General features: G+C 36.2%; 2 protein-coding genes across 2 annotated transcripts in view; one reads left to right on the top strand and one right to left on the bottom strand.

Annotated features, from left to right (window-relative positions):
- Window positions 1-24,316, top strand: part of LRRN3 (leucine rich repeat neuronal 3) — a 37,449-nt gene extending 13,133 nt beyond the window's left edge. The window contains exon 2 of the mRNA XM_046021515.1: window positions 21,321-24,316. Within this exon, the coding sequence (XP_045877471.1) occupies window positions 21,680-23,806 (2,127 nt within the window). The 5' untranslated portion in view covers window positions 21,321-21,679 and the 3' untranslated portion in view covers window positions 23,807-24,316. The remainder of the gene's footprint in view (window positions 1-21,320) is intronic.
- Window positions 1-27,463, bottom strand: part of IMMP2L (inner mitochondrial membrane peptidase subunit 2) — an 869,268-nt gene that overhangs the window by 426,391 nt on the left and 415,414 nt on the right. The gene's annotated exons all lie outside the window — the stretch shown is intronic.

Raw genomic sequence — 27,463 nt, 5'->3', positions numbered from 1 at the left:
ATTTTAAGAGTCAGGGAGTAGAACTAGTTTAAGCACTTGCATTGGCTAGTTAAGAAATCTTAAGGTTAAGTATGGGGCAAATGGGAACAGTGAAAAGTGATATTCCTATGATACTGCTTTGGAGGAAAGGCTATACTTTCATTTTCAATTTTCAAGCAGAACACCACTCATATATCTGGGTTTGGGCTTATACTCAGGCAACATTTCTGAAAGTTAACCTTGCTTAAAAAAAAAAAAAAATGACTCCTACTGTTGAAGAATTCCTTCTTTCCTTCCTTCATGCATGCCTTCATTTTTCACAGCTCTAGCTGGTTTTACAGAGTTGGAAAGGATGGAACCCCAGGTAGAAAGGAGATAGAAGTCACACAATTCTCTTTTCTCCCACTCCCTCTGTGTCCTGCTGCCCCATAAATGTATAGTTCTGTAAGCCACAGTTCAGTATTATTCTAGGGAATGAAAGTGTCTTTTGTCATCTGCTTTAGATTTACCAAATACAAGCTTTCGTTCTAGAAATGTTCTCTCATCGGCTGCTAGTGCTCCCAGTTTATATATTTTGAGTATCATTATGCTGTCAGTTGAGTAACTAACACCATCACTTCAATTGCTGCTGCTCTGTTTAAAAAGGGAAGAGGGGATATCACACATAAAAGTATTAAGTATGGTTGCCAGCAATAGTTTAAAATGGTGCTAAATAATAGGAAAGCCTCATCATTAATCCCTCTACTTAGTCTTTTTGGGGTTTGGCTTTTTGAAACACCTGCTAAAGAAAGATTTTTGGATGTGGGGAAAGGGAGGGTTAATGTTAGTAGGGATGGAAAATGTGGAGGACTTGCCAAGGGGAAGCAGGGAAAGATATATTAATGTATTCTGATAAGTTGTAAGCCGCATCATTCATTAATTAAAATTAAAAATATGCACACAAATACCCAGGCTCTTGTTCCATTGGAAGCAGAAGCAAAATCTCAAACAAGAGAGTTATGACTTCTGGAACAATGTGGAATAAAGGAAAAGCAAGCAGAGGGAAGGGGATAGTCTGATACACATGAGAGAATGAAAAATAAGGGGAAGGGAAAAGGAGTTGCAGGCACAATAGCAGTTAGAAGTGATCCTAGTGAAAAGTATGGATCCACTTGCCAAAACACAGAGACAAAAGCTTGACGGTAGACTTCTAAGAGCTCCCTCCCTGGGCAGAACGATTTCTATTGCTACACCAAAGGAATCAGGAAAACAGAAATGTACTCATGTCTGTAGATTGAAAATTTAGAAATTATTTCCAAATAAAATAATCACGAAACCTTTTAAAGTGCCCTTTAAGAGTAATTTGATACTCCCTCTGAGATAAACCAAAGAATCCAAGTGTCAATATGTTGAAAAATGACAAAACAGATGTCAAATAGCCTTCATTTTGCAACAACAACCTTCAATGAATCTGACATCTAGTTATCCCACTTAACATCATGTATGAAACTCAGAAATTATGCAGCCAAAGAATGGAATACTAATTCATGACAGGATGTGGAAAGGAGCAGATGAGAACAAAATACCACAAAAGTATATAAATTGACCAAATGAGACTGCATATGTTACCATCTTCTATGACAACAGACACTTATTGACTGACAATTTACATCTGGTTTGCTCCCCTATTCTGCAAATCACAAAAATGGTTGCTGTGGCAACTGTCATGTGCTATTTAGCCTGCTGGAAGGAAGAAACAAAACAAAAACCTCAAAGTATCTTTTAAGACACAAATACAGCATGCCTTTTTTATTGTTCCTCCTGCCCCAAGAGAACAAATCTCTTGACAGTAGATTTATTTCTTCGTAGCTTTAAAAATGAGCTTGCTTTCTGTCATTTGCATTTTTATCATGTATACTACAAATTAATGCAAGTAGAAAAGAAAAAAAAAATCCATAGAAATATAAAGGAGATGGATACAGATTGCCTGAGTCACATGAATGTGATAGGGCCGTGCTCATATATAGTATCCCCACTTTTCTCATCGGCAGCTCTTTTAGCCAATGTAACTCCACTGATGTATGTATCAAATTCATGCATGACATGCCGAGGAATATACTAAGAGCTTGACTCTTAAAGCATCAGCAAGGGAAGCTTATTTTTTCTGAACTGAAAACAAGAGCAAGGGCCAAAGAAAAGATCATTGATTTTCACAGATGCACATTCTTAATCTCCCAGTAACACGTAACATCGTCTGTTCACAAAGATGCTACGTGGGACCTCAGAACACACCAGGTTACCAACATCTGTGCACCATGGAGCAAGCAAATTAACAGCTCCACACTGAAGCAGGAAGAATACTCATCTCTTCGTACTTGCTTCTCCCCGGGGACCTCAGAGAGTGAAGGCAAACATGTAGAACGTTTACGGCCCTGAAAATGGAACAATGAAAGCTCCAGTCATTGTTCTCCTTATCGAATGGCAAGTTAGATAACTTTTCCAACTCCCCAGATAGTGCTCTGATGGGGGAAGGTCAACTCTTTGAAAGAGCTCAGTTATCAGCTCCCGAAACAATAGAAGTCTCTTCTTTCTAGAAGTTCTGGGAGTTTGAGCAGGCTAAGAAAAATGGTCCACTTAAAAAACAAACAGGTACGTCCTCCACCATCACCATGAATGCCCTATGAAAAGGCTCTCGGGTTTCTCCCCACCCTAGGCTGGACTAAAGGACTCATTATTTTGAGGCAGGAACTCAGACAGGGCAAACACTGGTGTGCGGTATGGCTGCTAAAAGATATTAGAGATTTATAATATAAATAACAATAAGGTAGGAGGAACTGGAGCTTCAGTGTTGTGCGGCATGCACATAAAAGTGCCCTTGCAGATCTTGGAGGGAAAAGTACCTGACTGTCTGCTCTATTAGTCTTCTGCTGCTCCATTTAATCATCCCAAAGAAATGGAATGAACACACAAATAGATTTTTTTTTTTTTTTTACTTTTCCTTGGGCAACAATAGAGAACAATCAATTTAAAAATAATTGGAGAAATTTGTGTTTTGTTCAGAAGAGAAAAGGAAAACATTCATTCAACAGTACCACATAGAATCATTTGCTTAATAGCATTTCTAATATGTTATGCATTTATGCAATCTACTTCTTACTATATTAAAATGCAAAAAAAATTACTCTGAATGTAAATCCTAGAAAACAATCAAAGTTTCTATTAAATCAGGAAAGAGACAGTTAAGCTGCAATGTGATTTGCAGATGCTCATGAATAGACAATACTTAGAGTTTCTCTCACTCGAAAGTGAAAGAGAAGCTGGTGGAGATTCAGAAATTCCCTCCCTCCTTCTCTCCCTCCCATTTTCCCTCCTCCTTTCTCTATTTTTTCCTGCCCTCCCTCCATCTCTTTCTTCCTTTCTTCTTACAGTCGGAATAAGGAGAGTTTTTATTTAAAGTCTGATACTTGAAATTACGCAGCCATGTCAAGTCACCTCCCGTCTCCATCCCAGTCCTCCTGCAGGGAGAAACTTCCTGACAACGTTCGGTTATAAATAGTTTACGCTCAGTTGATCAGTCACGGGGGAATATGGGCAGTTTCAGCCCTCTGGGCCCTTCGTCACACACAAAAAGTTTTGGTTTGTTCTTTGTACACTTATGTTAAACCCATTTCTAGTCATTAAAAACTCAAAATAAGCATGTTGAAGAAGAGGTGACTAGACACGAAGCAATACTAAGCAATGAATAAAAAGATTCTGCACGAGCACAATGAGCATTTTGTAATTTTGTATCTCACTATGTCTGAAAGGAATGTTTTTAATCCACATGCTTGTAGAGCTCCTGAGGTTCTCATCTCAACTAGGAGACTCAATCAATGTTTTTCAAGCTCATATTAAATGCCAAGGCCATAGATTTGTTCTATCAGATCTAGTAAGCCAGTAATACTATTGGATCATAATGAACTCCCAAAGAGTTCTTTGCCACGCCCAGCTGTCCATTTCAAAGTTCTGGATCACCCTCTGTACTTCCAGCTCTGCTGATAATCCTATAGAATCTAGTATACAGAGCTTAAATTTTCAAGTAAACTTTACTCATTCCATATGTGTTTCATGAATTCTGGGTGCTTGTGCCGAAACTTGGTGCCAACAATATTTGCCAGATCTTGACTAAAGGCAGCTAACTGTTTGGTTTGCATTAACTTTGGTCTTTAACAGGGTACAAGTGAATGTCATTACAACAGGGGTGTTTTCTTATGCCCCAAAGTATTTAGAGGAGCAGCATCTTCTGTAAAGATCATTTTCCAGCACAGATTCTTTATTCCAATGACGCTTCATTAAAGACACAAACTTGAGGGGCACCTGGGTGGCTCAGTGGGTTAGGCTTCATGGGGTCGTGGGATCGAGCCCCGCATCGGGCTCTCTGCTCGGTGAGGGGCCTGCTTCCCCCTCTCTCTCTGCCTGCCTCCCCTTCTCTCTCTGCCTGCTTGTGATCTCTGTCTATCAAATAAATAACATTAAAAAAAAAAAAAGACAAACTTGAGACAGTTCAGATAATGACTCTTCCCCTTGATCACTATCAGCAGGCAACTAACCAGGTCTGACCCCCCACCCACACTAAACCAAAGAATCTGTCAGTGTTGAGAAAAGTCCTCAAGAAAATTTGGTTTGGTGTGGTCGGAGGCAGGCAGTAAACCAAAAGTAAATAAATCATATCCTATAGTTTTTTGAGGCTATGCAAGGAAAATGAAACACGAATAGGGACTCAGAAGCAGTACTTTTTGGTAAGGCGGAGTATAATTGGGTTACACTTGTAAAGAGGGTACAGCAGCACACGCCAATGGGATTACTGTGGGACCAAATAAGGACATATGTGAAGACTGAACTGAATTTTTGCAATGTCACACATTATGACTGCCATTACTTTTGTTGTTTGCTGATATTGTTGTATGAGAGAAATAGGAAATTAATGGAAATGATAAGGACCTTAAGGAACTTTTACGATCAGGACTGTAGTGAACTATGAAAGGATAAATAAATCATCAAAGACCCTATCTGCCCATGGATATTGGAATTAAATCTACTTTAGAGAAAATTACATGTTTTTTTTTCCCCCTAATCTGTGTTTCTCTAGACAATTAATGGGAATTAGTCATTAAAGAAAATCTCAAACTAAAATTTTTCAACTCCATTTTCTTCATTATCCTGACACAGTTTAGTTCTCCTGTATTAAGGACAGCTTTCATTCACCAAAACAAAACTATACCTCCCAAGAAAATCTATACAACACCAGGAATAATCACAAAGATGTATCTTACTAACCAGCAATATGAATTACAATGAACAGAAATCAGAAAAAAATTCTATTTGTAATTTCTGTCTTCAAATACAATCCACAGTAGTTTGATCTAAACTTTATTACATGTTTGTACTTGAAGAAAATATGTAAAATATGAATATAATATTTTTTAAAAGTATAAAGTACACACAACTCAAGCTTCAGAGAAAGTTTCCCATAATGTAAATCAATGTTGACTAATTCTTCATTGAGTAATATGAAATATTCCTGCAATAGAAATTAATGATAAATTAACTTTATTTCACAAAGTAATTTTGGTTGGACACAGGAGAATAGTAAATCTAGGTGAATGTCCCAGATCAAATTGGAAGGATTCTAGATTTTGAATCATGTAATAGTGTAAAGGGAAAAATGTCTTCTCATAACTGAAATTCAGTAATCAAACATAAAAGCATATTATATCCTACCCTGTGAAGCTACTATAACATATTATAAAACCATCTGCTTTTCTTAGCCTAAAATGATAGTTTGAAATATATTCTTATCCATAGAGAATTTATCACTAAGAAATTCTTCCAAACAGGTGATTTTCCACCTAGTTTTCACCTAATCTATGTATGAGATGGATTCCAGGCTTTTAAGTGTAAAATGGGTGCAAATTTACATTATTTTGAAAGCACCCTCTCTCCTCATTAAGATCTAGAACTCTTTTTGCATGACTGGTCCTCTACCCATTTGCAACCCCCCAAAAAGATGCTTAACGTGGCATATTGCCCAAGCTCTTCCTGAGGTAGCTGTTGTAAAAGAAGTAATAATGTTAGCAAGGGCCTATATTGCCTATTAATACAAAATTAAAATTTGCTAGGCACCACAAATTGTACTACTTTCCATTTCAAAGAAATAGCCATTTTGCCTTTTTTACTTTGTCATTTCACTTTAGTCCTTTCTATTCACTACCTAAAGGCAATATGCATTTCCTTTTTTACGTCACTGTTTTTTTTGTTTTTGTTTTTGTTTTTAAGATTTTATTTATTTATTTGACAGAGAGAGATCACAAGTAAACAGAGAGGCAGGCAGAGAGAGAGAGAGAGGGAAGCAGGCTCCCCGCTGAGCGGAGAGCCCGACGCGGGACTCGATCCCAGGACCCCGAGACCATGACCCGAGCCGAAGGCAGCGGCTCAACCCACTGAGCCACCCAGGATCTCATATTCCCTCAAATATCCGTTACCCAGATGTAGCCTAATCCTTAAAGAGGACAGTGATCAGATATCACTGGAAACCTAATGGCTATAAGGTGACAGGAAGAAGGAAACTCAAAGCTTTAACTTGCATACAGTATCTTATTTCCATGCATGAAACATATGATGTCTTCACTGATCTATTGCATGTCAAGAACGAACACTGTCTGCCCCTTCAGACTTCTTCACAGTACCACCAGGTCATCTCCCATTCATCCTTTGTCAACCCAAGTGTTAGATAAGAGTCCAGGACTGGTCTACCAATGAGTGTCTCCTCACTGAAAGATGAGCACACATGCATGAAGACACGTAAACTGCCTCTGTACCTTGCTTAGAAGATTACTTGCGAAACTCAAAACCATAATCTAGCAAGATTTTTGTCAAGTTTTCAGTGGAGTTTTTGTTGTCGTTCTGTTCTAAAATCTTAAAGCTCTGGATACAAATATGGCCCTGTTGTTTGAAGCAGTTTTTCAGGAGCATTAGGGGGTAATCACACAGCATGAAGAAAATCTGGCACTGTTCAAATGAAAATAGACAAACAATTCCATGCTCATTATAAGGAACCAATGATACAGACCGTATCAGTATTATCAGCTCTAAGTTATGGTAATAGAAAAGCATCATCTATCGCTGGATTCATGGCAGCCACGTGCTGACCCGTGACACACTTGAAATGTGGTGCTGTGATTTATTCTCTTGTTCACTGCATTTGAAGAAATTTTTTGATCACAGGAGCTCATTTTATTTCAATTCCTTTCAAAATTTATTTTCACAATCCTCAGTAAAAATATAAAATATACTGATATTTATGCTGTTATGTTTAGTAGCAAAGAAAAAACAATATTTTATCATAGGCAGAACAGAAACTGAACTGCCCGGAGACTCTCTGCCCTGAGTTCTTGTCAGAGGAACATTCTTCTCTGGAATGTAATTTTGAGTTTTCTCTAATAATATCGCAGACAAAATGTTCTTCATTTTCTACCTGTAGTACATCATAGGACTTTTGTCCAGAGGCTTTCTTATCTTCTTTAGAAACCAATGACTTTTTGCCAAACTGAGTTAATCAGGGAGTACAGATGTAATAAAAACCTTTTTACGGGGCACCTGGGTGGCTCAGTGGGTTAAAGCCTCTGCCTTCCACTCAGGTCATGATCCCAGGGTCCAGGGATGGAGCCCTGCATGGAGCTCTCTGCTCAGCAGGGAGTCTGCTTCTCCCTCTCTGTCTGCTGCTCTGCCTACTTGTGATCTCTATCAAATAAATAAATAAAATCTTTAAAAAAATAAATAAAAATAAAAACCTTTTTACTACCATCCTTTTGCAACATATCTCTGCTTAAAAAGCCATCCCTTCCTGAGATCAGTATTAAAGCATTTACTTGTGGCACCAATATAGAAAAAACTATTTTTTTTTTTTTGTTTCTTTGGAGAGGTGGGAGGGGCACATATATGTTCATCATGTGTTCTCATGTTTAAGACCAAGGAAGAACAATGCTTGTCAGATCAGAAACACAAGGCAGCATGCATGTACCTGGTGCATAGAATCAACCCAAGCTGGAATCACTATTTTCTTTTAACTACACCAGGAATATGGACAGTCTTCAGGTGACTCAAAGACTGGAGACCTCAAAGACTTAGGTTAGGGCATTTGGCTGTCTTCCAAGGAAGAAGAAAATGATTTAAAAATTGCTTGAATTATCTGCATAATTATCCCAAATGCTTTCATCTGAAATGCAGGATAATTGATAGCAGGTCTCCATGAGGCGTGCATTTCCAAACCATTGTACTATAAGGCAATATCATGACTATTTCTTGTCATTCAATCAGGATTGCTAGGGAAACTATCTCCAAATGTAGCTGGAAATGTCTCTGAAGATAAAAGGATGGCATCATATACAAATCATCCCACTGCACTAGCTTCCCAAATAAGCTGGAACAGACCAATAATAAGGAGCTTTTTGAAATCAAAAGTATCAAGGAAAAAAGGAAAGCTTATATAGGAAGAGCTCTCCTCTTCACCCACATGAAATTTTTAAATACAAATTCATGCATGATGAAATTAATTACCCTACATATCTACTGATAGGAATAAAAATTGGAACAAAACAGGAAACTTTAGTCCAAGAGTTTAGCCAATCACACTGAAGATTTTCTGAACAGAACTAAAGGGATCTTCGTATAGACATATACATGCAGGCATACATTTTGCCAAGAGAATAATTATTTTTCCCACATAAATACATAAATTATTTTGAGATACAAATAAAAAAATTTTCAAATTCTCTATGAATTTTTAAATGTCTTAAGAATCCTTTCATAGACTACTTCTGATCCTGGTAAAATTCATACCCTATGTGTATGCCATAGTTTGACACACGTGTAAAATGTAAACACGATGAAAACCTGAAAATATCCTATAATCTCTATGTAAATTTAATCTATCAATAAGACTATATTTATACCAGGAAAAATGTTGGAAGGACTTTGAGCTTATTTATTTAAAAGTATTACAAAAACTATATAATTATAGCACTTAAGGGGCATCTTACTTTAGAAATGAAGTCACTACAGGTCACAAGGTCTTTTCTCAATTCTTGGGTTTACATGCTTTCAGTACACTGCTGTCAAAGTACTGTCAATCACCCAAATAGAGATCTATATAGTTCAACCATAACCTGAAGCAAGCTTTCCATTACTCTGTTCCCAAATTGGAAAATGAGATGATTATACTCCAGTCTAAGATGAGTGAATGTTAAGGATAAAGCATAAGTGAGTGCTTTTCCCCAAAGACGCCTACACTCTGGGCTAAACAAATGCTAAATAACAAGGAAATAATAAAAAAAAGAAGTTAAAAAAGCAAATCAGGCAACCAAAATCCACTGGCTCGCACACAATATTGAATGAAGTACTGTTATGCTTTCCTATACAGTTCCTCAATACATGAAGTGATTCTCACAGACTACAAGCTTAAAGAGATGAGTTCTGGCTTAGAAATATCATTTGTTTTGCTAATCATGTACAAAAATCAACTTCACATATAATGCTATTAATGAAGTGCTTGGTTGAGCAAAAACTATAATTAAAAACAAATACAAATCAGAATTCTTTTCATAATGAGAAATGACAGTATCATGACAAGCTGGTAATTTGTGAGTAAACAGAAATCACTACACCAGTATGAAACTTATGAGACTCGGATTTCATTCTCCACTTTCTAAAAGAAAATTATAAAGGATGAATTTCTGCACTGAAAATTATCTTTCTCGGTTGTCACTATGCTATAACTAGCTTCCACAAATCTCATGTTTTGGGGTGCCACATTTGGAATAATTTTTTTAAAGAAAACTATCCTGACCCTGTTTTACTTTATTCCTATGCATCTCCCCACATAGCACAAGCCTCAAATCTGAAAACAGTAGAAGAAAAAAAGATAAAATGTCCAAGACTCCCTCGAAATCTGCCTAACAGCATATTTTAAGATTTGGGAGAAAAAAAGAATTGTGCTATTTAAGTTACTCTTGGTTTCTCTAAGAGAAATTCATCCCAAGCTTAATTTCATAAGGGATAGAAATAGTACATGACTTAAGATCTGCAGGAATGTTCTCTGTATTCAAATATAAGGTCTTGAACAAGAGAGGGACACAAAATAATATCAAATCTACCCACCTGGTTATTTTTTCATTGTATCTATAGCTATTCCTACCATAAGGACAGGGGAGAATCCAAGCCAGTTTGAGAATCTCAAAATATCTGATGTGAGAATCCGATAATGCCAGAATTTAAGAAAATCCATCTCAATGATAGGATCCATTAACTGCATGGATATCCATTACATTTCAGTACACAAATTCTGTCCAATAACAAAACTAATTTTGCTCTAATTAACAGACTTTGTATGATGGCAACTATGTAGGAAATGTCTATGGGATTTTAAAGAACATTAATAATCAATTTGGAAACAACAGTGAAAATTTTATATGAACCCCACACATTTAGCATGGATTAAGAGAACAATATGGTTTATCTGACTGGCACAACAAAACTAGACCCAGAAAATGGTGTTTTTTTTCCTAGCTCCCACTGGGCTGCCTTTGAAATTTCATTTGCATATTTTCCCCCCATAGGAGAAACAAATAAGAAAAACCAGTGTACCCAACCAGTGGGAGGAAACACCTTTCTGAATAGATAATGAAGTGATGAGTGCTATGTTCATAAACATTTGAGAGAAAGTAGAGTTTGCTGGTATTAAAGGATAAACTGAAGAATATTCCAGGAAGCGCCGTCACTGACAGGCACTTGGAGAGAGACTTTTATAGAGAAAGTACGGGAGCAAAGAGAGAATTATTGATTGACTCTGGTTTAAAGCCGACTTGGCCCATTTCTGGTTGGTTTCAGTTTTATAACCTTGAGGCATGGACAGGCTTAGATTTTGGGTTGCTTACATGGGCCCCTAGTAACCTTAGGGCCACTTCAGTCTAACTGCCTCCTTGTTTAATTAATTTAACAAGGTTAAAGGTTAAGACAAGGCTTCAGAGGCAAAATGAAGGGATCTGAATGTACATCTGAGGGAGAGTGATCTGGCAGATCAATTAACCTTTTTGGCCCTATATATAAAAAGTAAGGACAATGACAGTGTCTACAAAAAGAGCAGACCTGAGGATTACCTATGAGAGTGCATGTAAGGTTGTGAGACCAGTGGCACCTGGGATATGTGTGGCATTGATGTATTATTATTAACGGCTACTACTCAACCCATTCTCTTCCTGAGCATTTCCTTTTTCCCTGCTCCATCCCTTAGGGGGTTAACATTGACCATGAAGGCTGAGTGCTATCCCACCCCACTTGAGGATTCTTCCCACCTTGCAAGGAGAGAAGCCAATCTGGATTTGGTCAGAGCCAAGGGGAACAGACCTAACTGTGGCAGGCCTGTAGACTGAGATGGTGGGGGAATCTGCACCAGAAAGAATGCCCAAAGTCTCTCCATATTTTCAAGAGTCCTTTAGAATAAGCCACCTTTGCATGAGTCATTTCACATCTGAGGGCCTCCACTACTTTATTTCTAAGAGAGGATGGATGGTTCAGAAAGTGAGGTCTTTGGAGTCCATTCAGGATCAGATGCTATGGGCGGGAAAGCCAACCTGGGTACCATCTAGATCTTTCCAGATGTCTGCCTTCCCATACTCTCCAACACCACCCTACCTCATGTGCTAACCAGAATAGATCTTCTCTCCTATGTTTGACTTAATGTAAATACAGGTGAGACTTTATGTGAACAAGAATTTATGTGAAGGGTTTCACAATTGAAATGAGGTTGAGAACAAATGGATCTCTATATCCATTTCCACCTAAGAATTTAGGACACCAAAAATATGCTGATTTTATATGATACTACCAAATATATCCAGGTGGCTGAAACTCTAATAGTATCAAAAATCCCTACCTTTCTGGGTGCCTGGGTGGCTCAGTTGCTTACCCATCTGCCTCTGACTCAGATCATGATCCTGGGGTCCTGAGATCAAACTTTACATGAAGCTCCCGGGTCCTGGGATCAAGCTCTGTACCAAGCCCCACATAAGGCTCCCTGCTCAGCAGGGAGTCTGCTTCTCTCTTCCCCTCTTCCCCTCCCTCAGCTTGTGCTTGCTCTCTCTCTCTCTCTCTCTCTCTCTCTCCCCTTCTCTCTCTTTCTCACTCTCAAATAAATAATCTTTTTTTAAAAAGTCCCTAGATTTCAATTTGGCAAATAATTATAATGGTTGTATTTGTATATATGTCAGTATTAATAGTTACTGACAACTTATTTTTCAATCAAGGAACCTAATCCCGGAAATTTGTTTACCCATTGGTTAGTGTGCCTTAATTTGATGACTAAAATACTCTCTTCTTTATTTACTACTGTGTAGAAATAAACATGAAATGAAGTAGGAATAACCCCAGATAATTAATCTGACAGCGTTTAAAAACCTCATGACTAAAGTTCAATCACCCTAATGTTTTAATAACAAAGATCTACGTACTAAATGTAAACTCACTATCAGTTAAATACAAAGGTTTAAATTGAATAAGTCAGTTTACCCACAACTATTATTAGACATCATTTTAAAAAACTTTCATGCTCACAGAGTATACACTGTTTAGAATGGTAAGGAACTGTAACTACCATATAACCAATTTCTAAATTTAAATGATCTATAACTTGAGGTACAGGAAAGTAAGATGTCCTTTCCACAATTACAAAATCATCTCAAAACCTGACCCATGTTTCATATCATAAAGCGAATTTTCTTCCTCTGTATTGATTTTTTTTTTAAGATTTTATTTATTTATTTGACAGAGAGAGAGATCACAAGTAGGCAGAGAGGCAGGCAGAGAGAGAGGGAGAAGCAGGCTCCCCGCTGAGCAGAGAGCCTGATGTGGGGCTCAATCCCAGGACCCTGAGATCATGACCTGAGCCAAAGGCATAGGCTTAGCCCACTGAGCCACTGAGGCACCCATATACTGATTTTGTTTTTATTAACAGATAAATACTATAAGATAACATTCATTAAACTATTCTAGTTACTATTATCTCCTTCCTAGAAGCTGACCTATAAATTCAAACAATCAATTAGTTCTGAGAAACTGGAAAACAAATATTTCTCAAGGAAAAATGAATACCCTTTTACAGGAATGCATTTAGTATAATTCAAGAACACTTTTGGGATATGGAACCTTCAGTTAGAATTGAAGAAAGATTGAGTTTTACAACAAAGGAATATAAAGTCAGATAATGGGAAAACAGAATTTAAGTTCCTTACACAAATGAACTTAGCTAGCAATTTGCTATAGAAGAAAAGGAAAAACTGGGCTTTAATGTAGCCATGGCAACTTCCTATCTCCACTAATTTTTGAACTTAAATATCTAAATGTTTTTCTTCTTCAGGCTCTATAGTCTTTATAATACATAAAATGAGGTACAGAGAAGAAGGCACACTTTGTGTACTTTAACATTATAAAAATTCATCTGACAGTGGATTTTAAATCTTCTCCCCCCTCCCGGCCCCTTGTTTCCCAGGTACACGTCAGTTGATTTTTTAAATCAGTATCATAACAGAACACAGAACATTCAGGCTGCTTCTGTGAGAAGCAGAAGTACCCCTCCTGGGTATATCCACAGAGAAGCGCATACACTTTCATTGTGTCAAATCTGTTGTATGGCATCCTTTGCTATCCACGCCTTCAATAACTGAGAACTTGGAGAGCAGATATTACATCTGATTTATTGCTGACTCTCCAGCATCTACAACAGTGCCTGCCAAAACATAGCTGTTCAATAATGTTTCTTAAGTGAATAAAATTCCACATCTTAAAATGCTTTTAAAACTTTTTCTAAAAAGTCTTCTCAACCACTACTCCCCCCCACACAAAAAAGCCTTAACTGTCAAATTATATTCCATCGATGAGAAATAATCTTTAATCTTCCAAGTTTTCACAAATCTTACAAGATTACAAATGAAAACACACTGACTGATGCAGTAGGCCCTCTGCAAATATTTAGGGAAAAACAAATAGAAGAATAAATGAAAGAGTAGATAAATGATAAGCTCTAATGAGGGCTGACATTAAACTTGGGACTCATTCGTTCAAGTCATTTAAAAGAGGCTTTATAGAATTCATTTCCCAGAGATGTCAGTTTTCATTCCTAGAGACGTGTCATTAACATTATCTTCTGATGTTTTATAGTAGTCAATTATAATTTATTTGCTTTAATATATAATAAAGATTCAGTTGTGATTAAAACTAAAAGAAGGTACAAAAATGATCTGAAATAGTTTTGCTTTAAAAAAAAAAACAACTGAAAAGAAACTTATTAATTTTGAGCTGGTCCTAAGAATAGGACCATACACATGAATGTTCATCCTAAAAAAGGGGAATCAGTAAATGACAGTGTATACAATGTTAATAACAATACACACTGTTAGTAACAATAGCATATATGGCTTATTTACCATATTTTTAAAAGACTTTTTCATTTATTTGAGAGAGAGAGAGAGAGAGAGAGAGCATGAGCAGTGGAAAGGATCAGAAGAAGAGGGAGAAACAGGCTCCCCCCTGAGCAGAGACACCGATGTGGGGCTTGAGCCCAGGACCCCGGGATCATTACCTGAGCCAAAGGCAGGCACTATACCAGTTAAGCCACCCAGGTGCCCCAACTATTTACTATATTTTAAGGAAGAAAAGTAAAATACCTTGCCTATATGTTATCTACTTTATATCTAGCCATTCATAATATAATATTTATTGAAGACTTATGCTCCAGTCCCTATGCTAGGCTCCAAAGCAGGCTATGGTCCTAAAACCTTTAAAATACAAATTGAAATACTAATTTTTTGAAGTACAATTTTCCTACTCTTATTTTAGAAGAAAAAATTTCCCAGTATATTGATGGAATATGGGAAATTATGGAAGTAAACCAATAATCATGAGATATAAGTTTTCTAAGCTTGAAAATATTTTTTAAGTTTATTATTTTTTTCAATGCATTCAAAAAGTTAAAATGGGAGAGGGAAAGATGAGGGGGAGAGAGGCTAAAAGTGAGAGGGTCCATGGCATTAAAATTCTCAAAAAATGAAAATGGGATTAATTGGTCAATTTATTTTGAAGGAATATATTTAGCTTAATATAATTTAAAAATTTTATATATAGATGCATGAGGGTTTTGGAGGGGGGTGGGGGGTTGGAAGAGCCTGGTGGTGGGTATTAAGGAGGGCACGTATTGCATGGAGCACGGGTGTGATGCATAAACAATGAAACTTGGAATACTGAAAAAATAAAATAAAATTTTAAAAAATTTTATAAAAAGAAGAAAATCTCTCCTAAAATCAATACCACCATTATAATTATTTAGCCGAAATCCCAAAATGGCCAACAGCAGAAACCATTTTCTCAGCAGTAAAGCTAAAATGTGGCTTTAAAGAACAGCTATGTTTTCAAATCATTGCCTATAAAGTAAACCATTTTCTGTTTTGCTAGTGGATGCTTTGTAATACAATTGTGATATTTATACTTTTTAACTATCAGACAATAAGAAAAAAATCCATAAGAATTTGGGGTATATCTGTTTCTCTTTATTCTGTTCTGGTTGTGTTGCTTACTGGTAGTTATTTGGGGAGAAAAAAAGTCATTTTCATCACTATTCTATATGCTATCATCTAATACAAATTATAGAAAGACACATCTGTGAGTTATTATTTTGCACATATTTGATTAATGACCCCGACACTGGAGATCCTGGGTTAGGTACTAAACAACCAATCAAATGTGCTAACATAATCAAATCAAAAGGAAATTGAACACAGCCCATAATAATATAATCTCATAATCTGGGGAGGGAATAATAATCAAATAATCTCATGTCTGATAAGAGTAACAATCTAATGTCTGACAATTTTATATTCAGTAGAATCCAGGAAAAGTCTCCCAGCACAGAGGCTTGGGAGCTAAGATTGTGCCAAGGGCCATGAGACTCAAGAGGCCTGGCTCCTGTGATATATAATTTTTACTAAAGCATTTATGTCAGATTATCTATATTCACAAGCAAATTGCAGAACCATAACTTGTATTTCCAACTTTTTTTTTTTTTTTTTTAATAACAAAGCAACAGAACTGACCAGCAGATTCAGGGGTTCGTATTCTTCTGACAGTCGTATTTGTCATTGTAGCGTACTGGCATTTTGGTTGTGTCCCTTGTGAGTTTGGTTAGTGTGAACCACACACTAGTCACTATTAGTAGGTTGATAAAATTAATTTTCCAACCTTGAAAAGCTGAACACCAAGGGAATGACAGCTCTGCTGAGAAATAAAATCACTACAATACCCTTTTGTTAGGATTATTTCATCTCATCTCTATGTATGTATGCAGTGTGGATTATTAGAAAGAGATGCTAGGCCTAAAAACAAAACCTGGGTTCTACTGTCACCCCTCATTTATTAGCTGTGTGATCTCTGGCTGATAGGTCTCAAATACCTTTACATTAAAAAAAGGGGAAGCAGAATTAAAGTTACCTCCCCGTCAATGCAACAAGGTCATTATTAACATAAAATAAACAATGAATAAGAAAAGGCTTTGAAAACCATAAAACACTACTATATGAGATTATTACTGCCTTACTCTTCTGCAAACAATCTATGCCAAAAAGTCCATTAGTGAAAGCATCATAATCGTTTCCAAAGACATGAGAAAAAAAATCAATATCACCATGAAGAAAAGCAAAATTTCCACACCTTCCATTGTGCTTCTCATACTAACAATTTCTTCCTACAGATCTGGAGAAATAAAATTTGACCTTGCTCACTATTATCACAACTCTCCTTATTTTCAAAAGCTTCCAGAATAAATCTAGTTCAAATGTGGTTGTATCTGACATATAGTTATATAGATAATGAAATGAGGTCAGAAAAGAGTTTCTAATTAAACAAAGATATAAATTTAAGAAAAGAGAAGAATAATTTCAAACTAGAAAGTGGCATTATTAGGCATTATTAGGTTGATGTGCCCCCAAAAAAGGTTTCATCTTAAATATTTCTAATCCTCTAGATAACATAGGGATATAGGCCTCTCTTTGCTCGACTGGTGAAAGTTGATTTAACTGATTAATTGGCAGAAGTTATGCTTTCTTAGTTCTCAACTGACTGATTTATGGGAACACGCAGAAATGTATTTTGTACCTTGTACCTTAGGCTGTTTCTTCACTTTGGGAAGAAAGAGGAAGTAGATTTCTATTTCAGTTGTAGTCAGGTATCCTTCCTATGTGCTCCCATATCAGCTGTACAGTGAATTGTAACCATCTGTTTACTTGTGCTTCCCCCTCCAGACTAAAAACTTAAGGAGGGAAGAGAACATGTCCAGGTCATTTTTTAACCTCTAGCTATTAACCCAGTAACTGGAACACAGAAGGTACTCATTTAAGTGCTGACTGAAAAAATTAAGGAACAAACTGAAGACATAATGTTAGATTGACTTTTCTTTAAAGTCCAATGTTTCTTTGGATTATACTAAAATTTAGTCTTTGGATTTTAGTAATATTGCAACATACATTCTGTGCAATAGATTTATGCAAGTTGAAGCAGCTGAATACTGAAATTAGTAAATTAAACAGAATGAATTGCTTAAATTATATGTAGAGAAGATGAATATATACATTTATTAATGTAATTCATTTATCCTTTCACTGGAAACATTTCTGGAGAATCTATTACATTCTAATTACCATGCCTGGGAGCTGGGAATGGAAAGGCAGGCAGGCCTTGGGATCTCAGGGAGATAAACACCTGGCGAGGCAGAGAATCAAGTAAATATTCTGACAGAGGTATGTGCTAGGGCTATGGGATCACTGCGCAGGGCAGTGAGGTACAGGGACAGCTGGAGGGAAGGGCTTATACAGAGACCTTCATGGAGAGGTGATGCTTGACCTAAGCTTTGATGTAACAGTAAGAGTTAACTCACAACAAAGAAACAGGAATTCCAGGCAGGGAGATGAGGTACCCAAAACACTGCAGACAAAGAGAAGGCTGCATGCAGAGTGGCAGAAGGTGAGGAACAGATACAGAGAAAGATAAGAGAGACCACAGATTGTGGAGGGTCCTATGGGCTAAGGATTTATCAGGAATCTTCATTGAAGAAGGAGCTGTATTGGATTCGCTCCTCAAGGGGCTCAGAGTCTACTTGAAAGAGATTAAGCCAGACAGCCAGAAGAAGGTCCAGTTTAGAGACAAAACAACAAAAAAGGACTTAGCCATTAAAAAAAAAAAAAAAAAAATGGAATCTTGCCATTTGCAAACAACGTGGATAGACCTAGAAGATATTGTGCTAAGTGAATTAAGTCACACAGAGAAAGACAGATACCATATAATTTCACTTATATGTGAAATCTAAAAAGCAGAACAAATGCAAAACAACAGCAAATAAAAACAAATAGACTCATAGGTACAGAGACTATACTGGTGGTTGCCAGAGGGAAGGGGAGTGGGGAGATGGGTGAAATAAGTGAAAGGAATTAAGAGGTATGCAATTCCTGGGCGCCTGGGTGGCTCAGTGGTTTAGGCCACTGCCTTCGGCTCAGGTCATGATCTCAGGGTCCTGGGATCGAGTCCCGCATCGGGCTCTCTGCTCAGCAGGGAGCCTGCTTCCCTCTCACTCTCTCTGCTTGCCTCTCTGCCTACTTGTGATCTCTCTCTGTCAAATAAATAAATAAAAAAAAAAAAAAATCTTAAAAAAAAAAAAAAAAGAGGTATGCAATTCCAGTTATAAAGTAAATCAGTCACAGAGATGAAAAGTTCCACATAAGGAATATAGTCAATAATTTGTAATAACTGAGTATGGCAACAGATGAGAACTACACTTATCCTGATGAGCATTTTGTTATGTATATAACTGTTGAAGCACTATGTTGTATACCTGAAGTGAATACAATATTGTATGTCAACCATATTTCAATTAAAAATAAAAATAAATCTTATTGATTCTTTCAAAGAACCAGCTCCTAGTTTCATTGATTTTTTTCTATTGTTTTTTTGGTTTCTATTTCATTGATTTCTGCTCTGATCTTTATGATTTCTCTTCTCCTGCTGGGTTTAGGGTTTCTTTCTTGTTCTTTCTCCAGCTCCTTTACGTGTAGGGTTAGGTTGTGTACTTGAGACCTTTCTTGTTTCTTGAGAAAGGCTTGTACCGCTATATATTTTCCTCTCAGGACTGCCTTTGCTGTGTCCCACAGATTTTGAACCGCTGTGTTTTCATTATCATTTGTTTCCATGAATTTTTCAATTCTTCTTTAATTTCCTGGTTGACCCATTCATTCTTTAGAAGGATGCTGTTTAGTCTCCATGTATTTGGGTTCTTTCCAGTTTTCCTCTTGTGATTGAGTTCTAGCTTCAGAGCATTATGGTCGGAAAATATGCAGGGAATGATCCTAATCTTTTGATACCAGTTGAGACCTGATTTGTGACCCAGGATGTGATCTATTCTGGAGAAGGTTCCATGTGCATTAGAGAAGAATGTGTATTCTGTTGCTTGGGATGAAATGTTCTGAATGGATCTGTGATGTCCATCTGGTCCAGTGTGTCATTTAAGGCCTTTATTTCCTTGTTGATCTTTTGCTTGTATGATCTGTCCATTTCAGTGAGGGGAGTGTTAAAGTCCCCTACTATTATTGTATTATTATTGATGTGTTTCTTTGATTTTGTTATTAATTGGTTGATATAGTTGGCTGCTCCCACGTTAGGGGCATAGATATTAAAAATTGTTAGATCTTCTTGTTGGACAGACCCTTTGAGTAGGATATAGTGTCCTTCCTCATCTCTTATTATAGTCTTTGGCTTAAAATCTAATTGATCTGATATAAGGATTGCCACCCCAGCTTTCTTCTGATGCCCAAATTTTAGATCATCAAATAGATGAAGTGATGAAAAAAGAAAAGCAAAGACACTTTTAATTCAAGATAATTAGCAATCTGAACTTTATGATCCAGATTTCAGATAAAATCACATCTCAGGGCACCTGGCTGGCTCAAGCAGTAGATCATGTGACTCCTGATTTGCAGTTTGAGCCCCATGTTGAGTGTAGAGACTACTTCAAAATAAAACCTTAGAAAAAAATCACATCTCTTAAAGGATAAGAGAAAAATTAGGTTTGACTTTGAACTACAAATTTTTTGATTTTGGAAAATAATTTTTTGCTTAAAAAATGTTTCTCTCTCTCTCTCTAGAGACTACATCTCCAAAAATATTTATCCCTGTTGTTGAAACACCCATCTTATCTTAGAATGAGTCAACAGTATTTACAAAACGATCATTCAGCAGACCACCATTGCTGGGAGGCAAAAAGTCCCAGAATGAAGAATCCAGGCCGGCTCCAGCCATCCTGGACATTTGCAGGAAGAGCTCATCAGCAGTCCAATTGATGGAGTGTATATGTAAAATTAGCGTGGTATTTTAAAATATGGCACATATCGAAACTGCAACTTGATTTTGGATTGCTTATTTTTATGTGATAAAGACATCAGTATCCATTTAAAAGAAGGAGTACTTAAGTGCCTGTTTTACTGATGTAATGAAGTTACTTTTTCACTGTTAGTGACTAATGGAATGTAAGTTATTTTCAGGGAAAAATAAAACAGTCAAACATTAATCTGCATTTCAGTAAAGAATGACAATATGCAGGCACATCTATGGCAAGTTAGACAGTCTCTTCCAAATATTGGAAAATTCAAGTCACTTTATACAAAGGAGACTATGGAAAGAAACATGAATGAAAATGGGAAATCCAGCTAAATACCACTACTTCTAGTTCATTGCATGAACAAGAATTTGGTTCTAAATGTTGTCTCCTGGGAACCTGAGAAACCATAGGCTAAATCATTTGACTGTAACCTAACAATATTATTTGCTTATAAGCATTTAATTTTTCTTCTCTAAGAGAAAAAAAGCAAGACATCACTTCTGAAGGGTTTTTCTTCTTTTTCCCTATAACTAATTGTCAAAGAGAATGACAAATATAATAAACAAAATGACCAGGTATAAACAAGTGAAGGTTGGAAATAAAGAAAAATTCTGGAAGCATATTCATTATATTTACTATAACATCAGCCTTCTAACGATTCAATTTCTCAGCCTGTCCAATGTGTAGACCAGAGACAGTCACAAGGACAGCATCATCAAAATATAGTAAATTAATCATAAACTCTAAACAATATCATATGTAAGATAATCATAGTTAATTAATGGAGATTTAATTATGGCATTTTTTCCTCTTTGGACTAACTCTTCTTCTCTTTTTTCTTTTATGTTCCATTTTATTATAGTCAGCATCACACTGCTATTCCTGCAAGTACTGAACAAGCATGGGATTTGAATATTACACTCCTAAATAAATGAATTGCTCAATTTCCTGTGACCATCTATACATACTCCATCTTCGAAAACTGTATCAGTATTCTATCATAAAGGAGATAGTGATCTTTTTTCCAACATGCATGACATTTCTGGACAAGACAACTGTGGCATCAGCATGTATTTTCATGAAGAAAAACTCTGCAGTTTTATGGCATTCATCATTTGACAAATGCAACTATTTTCCTTATCAATCAAGTCTTACTTAACTTCCTAGCAGTGACTGTGGAATCCTTGAGGGCCCATTAAATTTCTGAAGAAGAAAGCTAAGATGAAGGACATGCCACTCCGAATTCATGTGCTACTTGGCCTAGCTATCACTACACTAGTACAAGCTGTAGATAAAAAAGCGGATTGCCCACAATTATGTACATGTGAAATCAGACCTTGGTTTACACCCAGATCCATTTATATGGAAGCATCTACAGTGGACTGTAATGATTTAGGTCTTTTAAATTTCCCAGCCAGATTGCCTGCTGACACACAGATTCTGCTCCTACAGACTAACAATATTGCAAAAATTGAATACTCCATAGACTTTCCAGTAAACCTCACCGGCCTGGACTTATCTCAAAACAATTTATCTTCAGTCACCAATATTAATGTAAAAAAGATGCCTCAGCTTCTTTCTGTGTATTTAGAGGAAAACAAACTAACTGAGCTGCCTGAAAAATGTCTGTCTGGGCTGAGCAACTTACAAGAACTCTATATTAATCACAACTTGCTTTCTACAATTTCACCTGGAGCCTTTATTGGTCTCCATAATCTTCTTCGACTTCATCTCAATTCAAATAGATTGCAGATGATCAACAGTAAGTGGTTTGATGCTCTTCCCAATCTGGAGATCCTGATGATTGGGGAAAATCCAATCATCAGAATCAAAGACATGAACTTTAAGCCGCTTATCAATCTTCGCAGCCTGGTTATAGCTGGTATAAACCTCACAGAAATACCAGATAATGCCTTGGCTGGACTTGAAAACTTAGAAAGCATCTCTTTTTATGACAACAGGCTTATTAAAGTGCCCCATGTTGCTCTCCAGAAAGCTATAAACCTCAAATTCTTGGATCTAAATAAAAATCCCATTAATAGAATACGGAGGGGTGATTTCAGCAATATGTTACACTTAAAAGAGTTGGGAATAAATAATATGCCTGAGCTGATTTCCATCGACAATCTTGCTGTGGATAACCTGCCAGATTTAAGAAAAATAGAAGCTACAAACAACCCACGGTTGTCTTACATTCACCCAAATGCATTTTTCAGGCTACCCAAGCTGGAATCACTGATGCTCAACAGCAACGCCCTTAGTGCCCTCTACCATGGTACAGTTGAGTCTCTGCCAAACCTCAAGGAGATCAGCATACACAGCAATCCCATCAGGTGTGACTGCGTCATCCGTTGGATTAATATGAACAAAACTAACATTCGATTCATGGAGCCAGACTCACTATTCTGCGTGGACCCACCTGAATTCCAAGGCCAAAATGTTCGGCAGGTGCATTTCAGGGAAATGATGGAAATCTGTCTCCCTCTTATAGCTCCTGAGAGCTTCCCTTCTAATCTGGATTTAGCATCTGGGAGCTACGTTTCCTTGCATTGCAGAGCTACTGCAGAGCCACAGCCCGAAATCTACTGGATAACACCTTCTGGTCAAAAACTCTTACCTAATACTCTGAAGGACAAGTTCTATGTCCATTCTGAAGGCACACTAGATATAAACGACATAACTCCAACAGAAGGGGGTCTATATACTTGTATAGCAACTAACCTGGTTGGTGCTGACTTGAAGTCTGTTATGATCAAAGTGGATGGTTCTTTTCCGCAGGATAACAATGAATCCTTAAATATTAAAATAAAAGATGTTCAGGCCAATTCAGTTCTGGTGTCTTGGAAAGCAAGTTCTAAAATTCTCAAATCCAGTGTTAAGTGGACCGCCTTTGTCAAGACTGAACATTCCCATGCTGCCCAGAGTGCTCGAATACCATCTGATGTCAAAGTATATAATCTTACTCATCTGAACCCATCAACTGAGTACAGAATTTGTATTGATATCCCCACCATCTATCAAAAAACCAGAAAACAATGTGTCAATGTCACCACAAAAGGTGTGGACCCTGATCGAAAAGAATATGAAAACAGTAACACCACAACCTTTATGGCCTGCCTTGGAGGCTTTTTGGGGATTATTGGTGTGATATGTCTTTTCAGTTGCCTCTCACAAGAAATGAATTGTGATGGTGGACATGGCTATATGAGGAATTACGTACAGAAACCAACCTTCACATTCAGTGAGCTTTATCCTCCTCTAATCAACCTCTGGGAAACAGGCAAAGAAAAAAGTACAGCACTGGAAGTGAAAGCAACGGTTATAGGTGTGCCAACAAATATGTCCTAAAAACAACTAACTAAACCTACTTCAAAGAAAAGCTAAGACTGCAGCTGTGCTTGAAAAATAAAAAAAAGCAGAGAAATATGGCTTTCTAGAAAGAAGTTTAAGCTTCACCAATGCTGCTCCAGACCAAGGGAAATATGTACAAGTTCAGCATTTTAATTAACTGGCTTCAAAGGGTACTGTGGCAACCAAATAAAATAATTCCATTTTCTAGAACTTTCATGTAACTTTTATGTCTGGACTACAGTTAAAGTGGACAAAACATTTCTGTATTTTTTTTAAGTATATAAGAGTAGTTGAACTGAGCAATACCTCCTCCTGTGTTGTATTACACATATTAGCCACGAGTTTTTGCAGTGACTAGGTAACTTGAATTGACACGTGGTGTAATAAAATGGACAAATTCTGTAGAGTAGACACAGTGAGTATGTGGGCCTCTTTTATAAGAAAAAAATACATTTTGGATTAAAATCAATTGCTTTTGTCTTGTTTTTGTTTCTAAATAAAGAATAATTTCTGGGAAATGTCATCTGATCAGGTATCATTTAAATGATAATTTTTAAAAGTGTTTTTCCATAATGAAATTTTGAATGCTAAGGCACTTTTTGGGTTCTATAATTATATTTTTATAATGCACAAAAATGAATTTAGAGTACTTTATCCATACTGAAAGGCAATAACAACACTCTATTTAACCCTTTATTGACTAAAACAAATCCTCAAGGGTATCATGCATTCAGTTAAATATTTTCTTAACAAGCAGGTTTCAGAGTAGATTTAATTGGTAAGTTCACATAATGTAAATCCAGTATCTGAGGAACTTGAAGTTTCATTTTAATAATTAGTAGTAGCTCAGATTTAAGCTGCTTGCTTTGTAAAAAATATTGCCAATTTTTGGTAGGATTTATGATTTAGGTCTACTTTTCAAATCTCTGATTCTGAACACTTAATGTGCTTCACTGTAGTAATAAGCAAATAATCTAATAATTTTCTGTGTTGCAAATCTAACAACCAAACATGTTTCACATGAACCCAAAAGAGAGAGGTTTTTATACTTATATAGCAACAAACCTAGTTGTGCTGACTTGAAGTCTGCTCTGATCAGACTGAACGATTCTTTTCCCCAGAATGACAATGAATTTTAGATTTTAGAAGACTAGGATTTTCCAAGATTAGAATTTTAAAATTTTACTTTAAACATACTGGATTATTAGTAGAATAAGTTTTTCAGGTTCGATTTTATAAAATTTTGCCTTTTATTTGGTTCACCCCCATACAAAAATGACATAAATCAGATAATTCCAGAGTTCAATAAAAATTTGAGAACAAAGTTTTGATAATACAAGAAAAAGCTTCTAAAACTAATTTAGAGGAAAAGAGGGGCATCTGGGTGGCACAATCAACTGGACATCCACTTCTTCGTTTTGGCTCAGGTCATGAACTCAGGGTTGTGATATCAAGTCCCTCACTGGCTCTGAACTCAGTGCAGAGTCTGCTTAAGTTTCTCTCCCTCTCCCCTCCTCACCACACACATGTTCTCCCCCTCCCTCCCCTCTCCCTCTCTCCCTCTCTCCCCCCTCAAAAAAATAAATTTTTTTAAAAAGAAAAGAAAAGAAAAATATTAAGTGTAGTTCTCTATGACTATATTTAAAACACCTAAAAAACACAGCTTAAAAAATGAGAATCACTGAAGTGACAAAAACATTACTAAATAAAGAATCTAAACATCTAAACATTACTAAATAAAGAATCTAAAATAGGAAATATAAAGATTTCACTTGGAGAAAATAACTAAAATCTTTAAGGGTTTTAAGTCATATTTCCAAAAAAAACCCTACAATCCTGCAAAATAAATATATTTGTGAACAAAAAAATTCTGAAATAATAAAAAATCATCTAAGATAATAAGCCATACTTTTTATAGGCAAATCATTTTCTCTACAAAGCTATAAGGCTTCTACGTTAATTGCTGTTGTGCCTGCTCATAATCAAGTGTTTAACTTTTCTTACAATAACTTGCTGCATGTTATCAACATGTCACTGGCCTGTAAACGTTTCCAGCACTGTAGTCATACCAATTTATTTGTTAATGTAGACATTTGCTTTTATGCTAGCTTTGACAGTTTCTAATTAAATCCTGCTGTTTTTGACAATCTGGAAGGTAATTGTTATGAACTCTTTAAAACAAAAGGACAAACTGTGTTAATTTTAACACATCCAAAATATCAAACTTGCTAATTCAATGTGTTTCCCAAACACAAATTTTACACCCTGATGAATCACTATCACCCAGAGGCTGACATTAGAATTTATCAATAAGACATGCTCATACATCATGAGATGTTTCAGCACCGTGGACAGAGCTTTTTAGAGCCAGGCTATTTGTCAAAAATATAGGAGCTGAAATATGACCTATTAGGAGGCAGGTATTGCATAGGTCAGCAAAAACTTGCTCAGGTATCTTGTATGTTTCTTTTGAACCTACCTGCCTGAAGGACTATAACAAACAGCGTAGAGCTTAAAATGTATTTCAACTACATTTTTCTCAGAAAAATTGTAGCAAATAGGCACTCTGAATAGTCACCTAACATTGGACACTGAAATGAAGTACTTTTGTTACAGCCAAATAAATACAGATGCTCAAAGCAAATCATGATCCTATTTACTTGCTTAAAATTTCACCTAAATTGCCAGTGAGAGCAAAAAGACATTTGCTTCAATAATAAGAATGTATTTCATACTCCCTATGTTATATTCCAAGCCTCACATAAAATTAAGCACTAGTTCAAGTACTCAAACCACATAATCTACAATTTGGTGACACCATACAGATGCAATGGCAAACTTTACCTATAAAAAAATAAAACTCTAAAGTTTTACCACTGTGAATGTCAACTGATCTTCTCCCTTGTATGGAGAAAACATTTTTCACAAAAATGATTTTAAAAGAATTATATATTTTCTAATTTATACTATATAATAAAATTCAAATTTTCTGAAAATAAGCATGTCTAGTTGGATACAAATAATATATAAAAAAGCAAAATGTGCCATTGTCGGCAAAGCCAACCAATAATATACTGCCAGTCATGTGTTATTTTGCCTAGGAAAGAAATGAAATCCATTTATGGTACATATATCTATCTTTTGATACTTGTTTCCATTCTTAAAATTTAATTCTAATTAGATAAAAAGTTTTTACACAAAATTACATATCAAAAAGCATAAGTTTAAAATTATCATTCCTTAGTCTATTTATTTAACTATATTTTCTTTGGTTACTTCCAATAAATATTTACTGCATGGCTATTACTCACTGGAAAAACAGAAGTGAACAGGACAAATTTTTCACCATTAAAGGGCTTATATTCTACTGGACTACATGCTGGTTATGTATCACTGCTTTCACAAGTACGTGTTAACGATGTTGTCTAGAGGATTCTTCCCAGTGTCAATACATACTTCTACAGAATAATAACACTCAAAAAAGTTCACAGTTTTTTTTAATCTAAAAGGGGTTTACTTATATTGATATAAGAACTTAATTCAAATACACTCACACACAAATACCAGCCTAATACTATCCTTAAACTGGTTAAGTCAAGAGGCATTTCTACTTACTATGAAGAAAAACCTTAAAATTTCATAGATCAGCCTTTT

The sequence above is a fragment of the Meles meles genome, chromosome 10 (assembly GCF_922984935.1).
Source record: "Meles meles chromosome 10, mMelMel3.1 paternal haplotype, whole genome shotgun sequence".
In the NCBI taxonomy this organism is placed as follows: Eukaryota; Metazoa; Chordata; class Mammalia; order Carnivora; family Mustelidae; genus Meles; species Meles meles.
Note: the sequence above shows the minus strand (reverse complement) of the source record. Positions and strands in the feature narration are given on the sequence as shown.